This window comes from Littorina saxatilis, linkage group LG5, assembly GCF_037325665.1.
Source record: "Littorina saxatilis isolate snail1 linkage group LG5, US_GU_Lsax_2.0, whole genome shotgun sequence".
NCBI classification, from domain to species: Eukaryota; Metazoa; Mollusca; class Gastropoda; order Littorinimorpha; family Littorinidae; genus Littorina; species Littorina saxatilis.
The window spans coordinates 18,573,854-18,586,536 of record NC_090249.1 but is presented as its reverse complement, the minus strand read 5'-3'; the positions used below and the strand labels follow the sequence as shown (position 1 = coordinate 18,586,536).

General features: G+C 43.6%; 1 protein-coding gene and 1 long non-coding RNA gene across 3 annotated transcripts in view; both read left to right on the top strand.

Moving 5' to 3' along the window:
• Positions 1-2,917: 2,917 nt before the first annotated feature.
• On the top strand, positions 2,918-7,887 carry LOC138966474 (uncharacterized). The gene is made up of 2 exons (XR_011455699.1): positions 2,918-3,789; positions 6,932-7,887. It is a non-coding gene; the product is annotated as an uncharacterized lncRNA (long non-coding RNA).
• An 870-nt stretch (positions 7,888-8,757) lies between these two features.
• LOC138966476 (uncharacterized) overlaps positions 8,758-12,683 on the top strand; it is a 70,602-nt gene continuing 66,676 nt past the window's right edge. Inside the window, exons 1-2 of one of the 2 annotated variants that reach the window (XM_070338736.1) lie at positions 8,758-8,878; positions 11,938-12,222. In XM_070338736.1, coding sequence (XP_070194837.1) covers positions 12,025-12,222 — 198 coding nt within the window. In that variant the 5' untranslated portion in view covers positions 8,758-8,878; positions 11,938-12,024. Of the gene's footprint in view, positions 8,879-10,490; positions 10,691-11,937; positions 12,223-12,683 lie in introns of those variants that run through there. The other variant, XM_070338735.1, reaches the window with a different exon arrangement.

Here is a 12,683-nt window from a genome sequence, read left to right as displayed (position 1 = left end):
TGAGGGTGGGTTGGGGAATGGATGGAAACAGTTGGGGGGGGGGGGGGAGGGGGGGGGGGTTGTGGTGTTGGAAGAGATGGGATGGGAGGGGTACGTTTGCCGGTGATGCGAGTGTATTATTGGAATCGGCATAAATGAATGACTGGTGGTTGTGGGTCAGAGGTAAGTCATTTTTGATTGATGGTTGTGGGTAAGATGCCAGACATGTTTTGATTGGTGTTTGTGGGTAAGACTCAGGCATTTTGTGATTGGTTGTGGGTAGATGAGATGAGTGATTGATGACTGGGAGCAGATCCGTGTATTGTGTTTGATAAGTTGTTTCCAAGGGATCTCATAATATGGTTTTATCTGAAAAGGGCATTACCGTGCAGTTTTGCCTGTGATCACTTAGGGTTGATAAATTGCATTTACAGATTGGTGTTGATGTTTAGCTAAATCATTGGTATGATGAGTGTGTAGCACATATAGGTAGATGGGGGATTAAAAGTTTAAGCTGAATGGCTTTGTAAGAGTAAATGGGTTGATTTGAGTGAAATTATGTTGAAATAATGATGGGTATAAGCTGTGGGACACAAACAAACGACAGATTTCAATGTAACTTAGATTTAAATGCCTAAATGCAACTACAAACAGAAGATGTTGAGTGTATATAGATGGTGAATGGAAATGATTAACTGATGTGTGTATGTATTCAGGTGTGGAAGATATATGGCAGATGTGAATACATCTTGCCATAGACATGTCAGAGTGTTTAGTGTGAGAATTCTTGAAATTGATGTGGATGACAGGAAAAATGTGTTGAAAATATCTGGCTCTGGTTTCGTGCATGGAAAATATACCTTAGGTAGATTAGAGACGGTGGCTTGCAAAGTGGGAAACAAACGTAGGGAATATTTGGTGACTTTGATCTTGATTGCTGCTTTGCTGTTAGATCAACTGATTACAAGTTGTAGGGATGTGGAATTGATGGATGTGAATGAATGGTGGCTGTGTTACAGATTACATCCTATTGTGTATTTACATAGGTATGTGTGTTAAGACATCCTACTGTTTGGATGTATATATGTTTATATATACAAACATTTCATAAAAGTTTACATGTATACACAGATACCTGCCTGCTGTAGCACACGAATGTGTTCATAACCTATATCTGCAAATCTGTGCCAATCATATTTTATAGAACATGTACATTTACTTTTATATTAAATGTTTTTCCCCTGTACATTACATCTCTAACCATTTCCCAAAATTATGCAATTCCATGATTGTTACACCCCCTTATATGGGGGTGTATAGTGTTCACTCTGTATGTCTGTCTGCCTGGCAAACTTAGATGATATCTCTGGTTTTAATTTGTTTTTGTGATTACACATGCACTGAAGTCAATATTAAATCCAGCATTTCGGTGTGGTGAAAAGTGAGAGGAAGTTCTTGTCATAATTTCATGTTTCACCTGAAAAAAGAAACACCCCCAAAGCACAAAATCATTGAGAAAACAAGTGGTTTTTAATAAATAGACAATACACCACGGCTTGCTGTGTGATACCAGGTTTATACTCCTTGTTTTGAAAAATAATGAAATGTGAGCAAATGCGACTTTATTAACATTTTTAAAAATGAGTGTAAAGCTGGTACATGTATCACACAGCAAGCCATCTGTTTATCCTACATTCTGTGCTTGCATGCCTTCTACCTCAAACTTGTTTCACTGAGGCTGGAGTGTCCAAACTGAAGATGCATCTTCTTGAACCTCTTTTCCACCACTCTGTCACATACATACACATGTGTGAAGATATGGTTTAGTTGAGACATGGGTGGTCTCTCTTACGTATCCAGAATAAAGAAATATATGCAATTTTGCTTGTTTTATCATCATTCCAGGTTTTGGAATAACATGGTGGGTGCTTTGACTCAGAATGAAGAGTTTTAATCACACAAAAGTGAGGGTGACATTTCTTGTGCCTGTGTGTGTGGTGTGGTGTGTGTGTGTGTGTGTGTTTAATTCTGTGCATTATTTCTTGAGATATACTTTGTGTATGGAATATTTCTGAGCTTGAGAAGATATTTTCTGTTATTTTATTTCTTTATGTCGAACTTGCAAAGAAACAAGATTCTTGCACCAAAGATTGGGTCTAGAAGTGTTAGTATGTGAAGGCTGGCATAACTGTTTGTCTGCATGCTCATCTATAATAGGCTGGGTGCAAGAAGACTCGTTCAACAATGAAGTATGCATTTTGCAGGAGAGACTGTATGATTCAGCACTCTTTCAAAAATGGTCATGCAGCATTTAATACCAATAAAAATGTGAATGGGAGTGATTATTGGTTATGCTTCAAGAAATTCTTGTGTGATCCGTTTTGGAGTGTGTTTTACATTGTACCTTTTGAAATCAAGTTAGAGAACTGTCTTCCAATATGTGGTTTTCTGAGGAAAGTAATAGCTATAAGTCTTCGTAAAGGGGAAAAAAAAGTGGATCCAAGAAAAACAAGAAATTCCTCTGAGGTAGGAAAAACACCCCCGTCAGAGAACTCAGAACTTTATTACATGCGGAGAGAGAGAGAGAGACAGAGAAACAGAGAGACAGTCAGAAGTCTGAAGCCTGAAGCCTGAAGCCTGAAGTCTGAAGTCTGAAAGTCTGAAAGTCTGAAGTCTGAAGTCTGAAGTCTGAAGTCTGAAGTCTGAAGTCTGAAGTCAGAAGTCAGAAGTAAGGACCGTCTCAGGAATGTATAGAACCTGTTCACCAAGTTTGGTGACGATCGGTCCGTTCATTCTTGAGATCTATATGCGAACACAAACAAACAACCAAACAAACAAACAAACAAACAAACACATCGAGTGAAACCTATACACACCCCTATACCGGGGGTGTAACGAGTGAAACCTATACACACCCCTATACCGGGGGTGTAAAAATTCACCAACATTTTTGCGTATGCTCTAATTACATTCTATGTATACTGTAGCTGACAGGAGATTGTCTTTAACATTGCTCATTACCACCAGGGTCGGTTAACTTCCAAAACTTTTCCCCCTCAGCTGGTCTCCATGTTGAATTTATTTTGTTTGTATAGTTTAATGATCAGTAATGAGTACATGACAGGATAATTGTCATCCATTTAGGTTTGTGTCATTCAACTGCCTGAAACTTTCAAAGAATTATGCTGACAGTAGTCACATGATCTTTAATACTCGCCATACAATGTACTCAGTTTATACTTTGATTTCTGGTTGTTTCCAACCAGCGACACAGCTATGTGCACATTTTAAAAGCTACATTAAATTACATATCTTACCCAACTCACATATAGCAATTAACTCTAGTTCAGTGCTGGTAACGCTGTACGCATTCCCCTTGGTAACAAGGGAAGCCACTCTAAAAAAGAGTGACCCATACCCATAAGGCCATATTAACACATAGTTCCGACTTCCGTATGCGTGCGCATACGCCGCCATCTGCATCATTCCAAACGAAGCCCAACTCACTCCCTTTTTTAGAAATCCACCCCCCACAGCGGGGAGGCGGGAGGGAATAAACGATGTGAGTTGGGTAAGTATATTAATCAAATGAAAATTTACTACTAAAATTTTTGATTAAATTACATATCTTACCCAACTCACATATAGCAGATTGCTACTATAGGTGGCGGGTACTCACCATCTCAAGCACGAAGAACCTGCCCTGCAGCCACCAGAGCCGGCAAAGCAGAAGAGCCGTCCTGACGACATGAGGCGATATCTCTCAGATAGTGGTTAATAAAGATGTCCTCAGAGCGCCAGTATGCCGCCGCAAGGACCTCTGAGAGGCGTCCCGAGCGGAGCACTGCCAAGGACGACGACCAAGCCCTAGCCTCGTGTGTTCTGGCTGAGGTAAGAGGCAAAATGGCTCTAGCATCACCAGACTGGCTCTGCCACCAAGTATAAGCTTGCCTGATAGTCGTTGATACCCATTTAGTCAGGGTAACTTTCGCAATGTCTTTACTTCTCACGGTATTGAGTGAAATGAAAAGCAGCTTTTGAGTTTCCGAGCGAAGAGAAGTTCTAGCCAAGTAACTGCTGAGGGCTCGGACCGGACAGTTAAGACCATCAGGATCTCCTGGAGCAAGCACCGCGCTCAAGGGGGGAATATGGATAACCGGGGAAGAATGACCGGGCTTTTGATTTTTAGCTAAAAAATCCGGTCTGAATTTTAAAGAAAAAGATCTGTCTTTCTCCAAAGATATCCCGTGCCATCCCCGACAAAGCATGCACTTCACTGCCCCGCCTAGCTGTGGCGAGTAGAACGAGAAACAAAGTCTTCCTCGTAAGGTTAGCTAAACTAGCTAAATGTAGAGGCTCAAATTCCTCCGATGCCAAGAAACGCAAGACTAGAAACAGGTCCCACGCAGGGAGCTGAATTTTGGACCGAGCTGTATCAAGGGAAGCGCCCTTTATCACGCTCGCAATCACGCCACTTAAAGTAATCTTGTGGCCCAGTTGTCTAAGCGTTGAGGAGATAGCCGATCTCCTCACACGAAAAGAAGAAGGAGACACCCCCTGCTCAGCCAACCAGGACAAATGATTGGCAATGTGCATTGATCTCGGAGAGAGGGGGTTAACACCGTTTACAGAACACCATCTCGTCCAAGACGACCAGTGAGAGGCATACACCGACTTAGTCGACTCCCTATGTGCCTGCTGAACGAACTTCAAAGTTGAATTCGTGGCACCCGCACGGAGCGGAGAGTCTCTGACAGAATCCAAGCGTGTAGCTGCAACGCTTGAGGATCCTCGTGCGGAATGCCCGACCTGGGCTGTAGAAGATCACACCTTCGAACGCCCAGAGGAACAGGAGGACGAACTGACATGCGCAGAAGATCTGGAAACCAATGCTGGCTGGGCCAAAGCGGCGCCACCAGAACCAACACTGGTCTTTCGAGATCTGCTTTCCTTACCAATTTGCCCAGAAGGCAAAATGGTGGAAAGGCGTAAGCCTGCAGATTTGACCAATCCAGATCCAGTGCGTTGACGGCCCAAGCTAGAGGGTCCGGGAACGGAGAGACAAACGGAGGGAGACGAGTCGAGTATCTCGTTGCAAACAGATCGATTGGAGGCTTGTTCACTTGAGCCCAAAGACGCTCCAGAGTCTGATGGGAGAGAGTCCATTCTGAGTGCAAGACTTTGCTCCCCCTGCTGAGGGCATCGGCCAGTACATTGAGAGAGCCCCTCAGATAGACAGCTGACAGCCGAATGTTTTGAGTGCTGCACCAAACCAGTAATCGGCACGCGCTGTTCGACAGAGTCTGAGAGCGCGAACCCCCTTGGTGATTTATGTAATCAATCAATCAATCAATGAGGCTTATATCGCGCATATTCCGTGGGTACAGTTCTAGGCGCTCTGCAGTGATGCCGTGTGAGATGAAATTTTATACGGCCAGTAATTGCAGCCATTTCGGCGCATATTTACCTTTCACGGCCTATTATTCCAAGTCACACGGGTATAGGTAGACAATTATTAACTGTCCATAAGCAATTTTGCCAGGAGAGACCCTTTTGTCAATCGTGGGATCTTTAACGTGCACACCCAATGTAGTGTACACGGGGGGGAGTTCGGACACCGAAGAGAGTCTGCACACAAAGTTGACTCTGAAATAAATTTCCGCCGAACCTGGGATCGAACTCACGCTGACAGCGGCCAACTGAATACAAATCCAGCGCGCTACCAACTGAGCTATATGCCCCGACCCATGTAAGCAGCCACGGTTGTGTTGTCCGTGTGTACCAGGACATGACTGTTTGCCAGCAGAGGCAGAAAAGACCGAAGGCCTAGTGCAACCGCCTCTAGCTCCAGAGCATTTATGTGCAGAGAACCCTGACTGGTGTCCCACACCCCTGACGCAGTCTGGTCTGCAAAATTAGCCCCCCAGCCCGAAAGAGAGGCATCCGTGAACAGACTGTTCTCCGGTGCCGGGGGAACAATGGGGACGCCCTGTGACACCCAGGGAAGAAGCCATACACTCGTTGTGCGACTGAACCATGATCCCAACTCGATGAGACAATTCCAGCCTTGAGTCGATTGGTCCCACTGCGCTTGAAGCGCTGCTTGAAAGGGTCTCTTGTGGACTCTGCCCAGAGGGACAATAGAAGCCATGGATTCCATCTGCCCTAGAAGAGATGTCAACTCTCGGGCCGTAGACAGATTCTTTCCGTAAAGAACACGGATAGACTCCTGTAACTTGTCCACCCTCTTTCGAGACGGGCGTACTGACCAGTCCAGAGTATCGAACTCCATTCCCAGATACGTAAAATGCTGGGAGGGCACCAACTCCGACTTCCCGAGGTTGACTGTGAAACCGAGCTGAAACGCTAGACTGAGCACCCTCTGAGTGTGCGAATTGCAAAGGGCCTGGTCTTGATGCAGAATCAACCAGTCGTCCAAATAGGCTCTCAGCCTCACACCCTCCTGTCTCACGAGGGCACAAAGTTGACGCACGACCATCGTGAAAATCTAAGGGGAGAGAGACAGACCGAACGGGAGCGCCCGAAACTGAAAGATCCTCTCTCCCCAGCGGAAACGAAGCCATTTTGTGTCTGCCGCATGCATTAGTACATGAAAATATGCGTCGGTCAGGTCGATTGACGTGACCCAGTCCCCCGGCCGAAGGGCTTCTCTCACTGAGGTAGGTGTTTCCATCGTGAACTTCACGACCCGTAGAAACCTGTTCAATGGCGAAAGATCCAGAACAGGCCTCCACGCCCCCTTGAGCGCTGTGCTCGCTCCAGGAGATCCTGATGGCTTTAACTGTCCGGTCCGAGCCCTCAGCAGTTACTTGGCTAGAACTTCTCCTCTTCGTTCGGAAACTCAAAAGCTGCTTTTTATTTCACTCAATACCGTGAGAAGTAGAGACATTGCGAAAGTTACCCTGACTAAATTGGTATCAATGAATATCAGGCAAGCTTATACTTGGTGGCAGAGCCAGTCTGGTGATGCTAGGGCTATTTTGCCTCTGACCTCAGCCAGAACACATGAGGCGAGAGCTTGGTCGTCTTCCTTGGCGGTGCTCCGCTGGGGACGCCTCTCAGAGGTCCTTGCGGCGGCATACTGGCGCTCTGAGGACATCTTTATTAACCACTATCTGAGGGATATCGCCTCATGTCGTCAGGACGGCTCCTCTGCTTTGCCGGCTATGGTGGCTGCAGGGCAGGTTCTTCGTGTTTGAGATGGTGAGTACCCGCCACCTATAGTAGCAATCTGCTATATGTGAGTTGGGTAAGATATGTAATTTAATCAAAAATTTTAGTAGTAAATTTTCATTTGATTAATATACTTACCCAACTCACATCGTTTATTCCCTCCCGCCTCCCCGCTGTGGGGGGTGGATTTCTAAAAAAGGGAGTGAGTTGGGCTTCGTTTGGAATGATGCATATGGCGGCGTATGCGCACGCATACGGAAGTCGGAACTATGTGTTAATATGGCCTTACGGGTATGGGTCACTCTTTTTTAGAGTGGCTTTCCTTGTTACCAAGGGGAATGCATACAGCGTTACCAGCACTGAACTAGAGTTAATTGCTATATGTGAGTTGGGCAAGTATATTAATCAAATGAAAATTTACTACTAAAATTTTTGAGTTTTTGCTTAGTGAACTTGTACCAGTCTCACCTGTGACATATTTAAGGACAGGCACACCTTTGAGGACTGTGCACACAGCAGCAAAGTTGAGATAAATTGATATTTTTGTGTGAAAATGTGTATACAGTGGTCACTTCTGAGTAAATCACATTGTTTAATTTTGTTGTAATGAATGAAAGGAATTTTGAACAGTTATTTGCAGACTGTACTTTCTTATGCAAACAATGGAAAAATAAACTAGTACATACTATACATATATATAAAAATGAAAATGAACTGAATTTAATGTTGTGTGTGTGTGTGTGTGTGTGTGTGTGAGAGAGAGAGCGGGGGAGGGAGAGTTCATGTGCATTACAGAATTTTAAAAAACTGACATGTGCAGAACACACACACACACCACACACATATACCCGTGTGACTTGGAATAATAGGCCGTGAAAAGTAGGATATGCGCCGAAATGGCTGCGACCTGCTGGCCGATGTGAATGCGTGATGTATTGTGTAAAAAAAATTCCATCTCACACGGCATAAATAAATCCCTGCGCCTTGAATATGTGCGCGATATAAATTGCATAAAATAAAAATAAAAAAATAAATCCCTGCGCTTAGAACTGTACCCACGGAATACGCGCGATATAAGCCTCATATTGATTGATTGATTGATTGATGTACATATCAAGAGCAAACAGGTGAATGTATCAAAAATTAAATTTTCAGGCATTTATTCTTTGGGTAACCATTAGTTAATTAAGACTTGTAAAAGTGTGGTATTTGATTTAGATTTATTAACTTTGGGCAGAGCACCAGACTGACCTAACATGTATAAACTTTTAGCCCTGCAATTTTTGCCAAGCTATTTCACATCTGATGCTGAACTAAAGTAATGCATCTTCTTGTAATGAAGATCTAAGAGTCTAATAGTACGCAGCTGGGTAGACGCCTGCAAATTCCAGAAAAAGAAGAATGGAACAGCTTAATTCATGTTTAATTGAATGAGCAATTTCATTGCCCCCTATTAACACACTGTTCACACTACTTTCTCTCAAGGGCACTACATAAAGTACACTCCTACACCCGATCTTGTAGCACAAGTAATGTGCAATACCTTTTTCACTGAGCAAACAAACAGTGACACCTCTGTGTTGTCGCCAAGGCGAATCTGGCAATAAATCTCCCTTTAACTTCCCTTCAGGTATCGATGTGGCTACAAAGCTTATAAAAAAGCCTTTTCATTTCGCTGTTGGAACTCCTACAAACCGATCAAGAGGTAGGCCTGGAAGTTTTTCTTTCAAGATTGACAGTTATGACGCATAAACATTGAAACTGTTGCACTGAACTTTATTTTTTTTGTAAAGGTGATATTTTGCTGCTGTTAGTGGCAACATTTGTTGGGGAGGGGGGAGGAGGAGGTGCTGTTTCATGCAACCTTACAATGGGGGGGGGGGGGGGGGGGGGTAGAAGGTGCTGTTTCATTGGACCTTAGAATGAGCTTCAGCATTAATAAGGACAAAGCAAATCAGTTTATAGGATCAAGGAATTAAATGGTAGGAGTATAAGAAAGTCTCATAGTAAAAGTTGTCCAACAGTAACACAAAATTAAATATATAGAGAATACTACATGGCTTGTTGTGTCGTACCAGATTTACACGAGTTGTTTTTTAAAATATTGAACTGCGAGCGAAAGCGAGCTGTTCACTATTTGAAAAAGCAACGAGTGTAAATCTGGTACGACACAGCAAAGCCATGTAGTATTCTGTTTATCCTACATACAGTACTTACGTGTATTTTACTGAAAATGTCTTGCAGACGAGGCAGCTAAATTGAAGACGCTTGTTTTGGAACCTCGATTTCTTCAAAAGCCTCGTGCAATCTATTACGTCAAAGCAAAGAAACGTCACTCTGAAAGTGTGGCGTGACGTGTTAGTTCTAAAGATTCATCGAGGGTAATTAGCGAGCGCAATTTTTGTTTCTACAATGACGTTTTTTCTCGGTGACTTTGGCATCATAAGCAGTGGAAAAACAGGTCCCTGCCAAACTTGCTTGACATGACCTCATTTACATGATATACACACGTGTGATTTGAACGATTATTATCTCACGGGTGTCTCTCTCACGTATGTAGGATAAATATATATCCCTGTTGCACATGCCTCAACTATTACTTTAATACGGCACGATGCACACTTTTAACTTTATCTAAAGCATGCTTTTAACTGCCACCCCCCCCCCCACCCACAAATAAAAAAATCCCACCACCCCCATAAATAACAAACCCACCATTAAAATAGCACCATCACCACATTGCCAACTGTTAAAGTACATGTGCAGTATATTCCCAATCATTCTCCATTACAATTAGCGGCTCTCTTTGTTGAAACCGTACTTGATTGATTGCTTTGAGAGACAAAACAAGATAAGACAAGACAAAATCTTTAATATCGAGAGAGAGAGAGAGAGTATGTGTGTGTGTGTGTGTGTGTGTGTGTGTGTGTGTGTGTGTGTGTTTGTTTGTGTGTCCAGCCGGTATATAAGTGTTTCATCTCGTGACACCTATGGCTTTTGAAATAATATTTTAAGGTAGCTGATGAAAGCAGAAATGACTAATAGTTATGAACAAATCGGGGTCTTTAGAGTGCCACCGTTTTCTGGCGTGTGCGCACTTGATCCGTGTCGTCTGCTACAGTGACCGAACAAATATTCCGAACATTTTGCACAATGACTCATGTGTATTCAAGTGCCAATAGGACAGAACTCCGACATGAAATGTGTATGAAACATTTACATAGCACCGCTCCCGAGTACGAATCAAAGAATGGTGGCTTCCTTTGATAGAAATCACACCAAGCAAACACCTTTCTTTCGAGCAGTGTCGGAGAGCTCGAGACCACGGGAAGCGTGTTGTTTCTCGTCGCCAGAGCGACAGCCAATCGTTGGCCAATGCAACCATTTCGCGCGCAGCTGGGGGCAAGATGGCGTCGAATCAACACCAAAATGTGATCGAAACGCATGAAAAAACGGGCTTTTAGCCCGTAAGAAAGACGTTGTTATCATCTTTACTTTGCAGAATTATAAATTTCAGGTATGTTTTTCCATTTTCCGTTTTGTTTTAAGGTTTTGAGCACTGTGGACAACTTTAAAGCATAGTAGATATGAACGATTTATTGAGGGCAGGCGACGGAATTTATCAGGAACTGCAAAGTTTATAAAATACAGCATAACTGTCAGCGTTAAACGTAATGAAGAAAAATCACAGCAAAAATTGGTAATGAAAGTTGTAAGAGTGTTATCAGTAACACTGTATCTTTCTATCTTATGCATGGATTTTATAAAAAAAAATTTTGGAGTTACCAGCTGTCAACGGTCTAGTCAGAATCAGCTAGTGCCACTACCAGCGAGGTCAGTGTGTGTGCGGATGGAGGGAGGGAGGAGGGGAATGGGTCGGGAGGGGGTGTCCTCGGGTTAAGACACAAAGGCAACATTACTTTGATTGTTGTATTAACTATTTGAGCCCTCGGTGCCATTATTTGCTAAGCAAAGTGTAGGCTATGTTAATTGCTTGTATCGATTTTCATGGCTATAAATCAGACATTGGTGTAGGTAGTTGGGAGAAGTACTTGGTTTCCAAGATTCGACCATTTTGCCAGATACTCTCTCCAAACGGTCAGATGAATAGTATTCCTATAATGGCTGTTGGTATCATGGCAAGAACGAAATTACTCCACACGCTGATATTGAGTATATCAGGAGCAAAATTCCAGACCTAATGTCAACATTGATAGGAGCATACCTATTTGTCTGTTATCATCTTTCATTTGAAATTAAGACATGAACAAACAGAGAGACTCTTAAATCTTGTGAAGACTGGAGCCTAAGCCAGAACTCTGTTTTCTCTGATTATCTGTATTACATGTATAGGGTATTTTTTTCATGCTATGAGTCTTTAATGTTAGCTTTAGTGACTTGGGTTAAACAGTAGTAAGTTAAGATTGGTTTTGACATCGGTTGTTTAGGCAGTGCCATAGTTTTATGTACTCTGGAGTATTTTTTTTTTACATTCTCATTCATTTCACTGAAGAAGGGCGTGGCCCGAAAGTCTTTGAAACTTGGTGTTTACTGTGTTTTTTTCTAATTAATAGTATTTTTGGTATGAGAAGTTTAATTTTATCACCCAGTAAAGGCTAAAGCATCAGGGGCTCACATCCACGTCGGACATCGGACACTCGCAGGCATGGCGCAAATAGTTTTTGTCAGAACTGTTGAGACAGGCTTTGGGTTTTTGTCTTCTTTCCATATTGAATTGTCTGAAAATGGGTGGGTTTTTTTCAGTGTTGAGCTGAACAAGAAGAGCCAGCGCCACAAGTTTGCCAAAGTCCAAGAACAGTTAAAGTCTGCTGCCATCGTAGTGTAGTTGCTATGGCAGCAGACCCAGGTACGGGGGCATGGAAGTGCTACGACTGCAACATGCGCTTTGGCAACCCCTCCCTCCTGCAGAAACACAAGGGGCGCTTCTGTGTGGGGGGCCAACTGGGGGATCCAGACCTCCTGCTGCTGAGGAAAGGCCTGTATGACCATGAGACACCAGAGCCCAAGCCACCTCCCGAAATACCTGAGGTGAGTCATCTGAAAGTCTGGTCTTGTGTGTGTGTATGGGGGCCTGGGTGGCTCAGGGGGTAGAGCACTGGACTTGTGATCCCAGGCTCAGGGGTTCGAATCCAGGTCGTGAAGGACACGGTTCAACTTTATGTGCAGGCTCAGAAATTGTATCCATGTCCCACCCCATGTCACCACAGTGGCACGGGAAAGACCTCGGTCATTCTGCCATCATTGCAGGTGGCTGATTACCCTTAAACATGCACACACCTGGGTAGCGCGACTCTGTTGCTGCTAGCTTTCCACTGGGAGGAAGCAACCCGAATTTCCAAGTCATTGGACTGTAGTTATAAAGTAATGACAATGAACGAAACAAAAAGGTGTGTGTGTATGTGAGAGGGGGGTTGGTTGTGTGTGTGTGTACGCGCCAGCCTGAGAGCACAAGAGCGAGAGAGAGAGAGAGAGTGTGTGTGTTAGACATT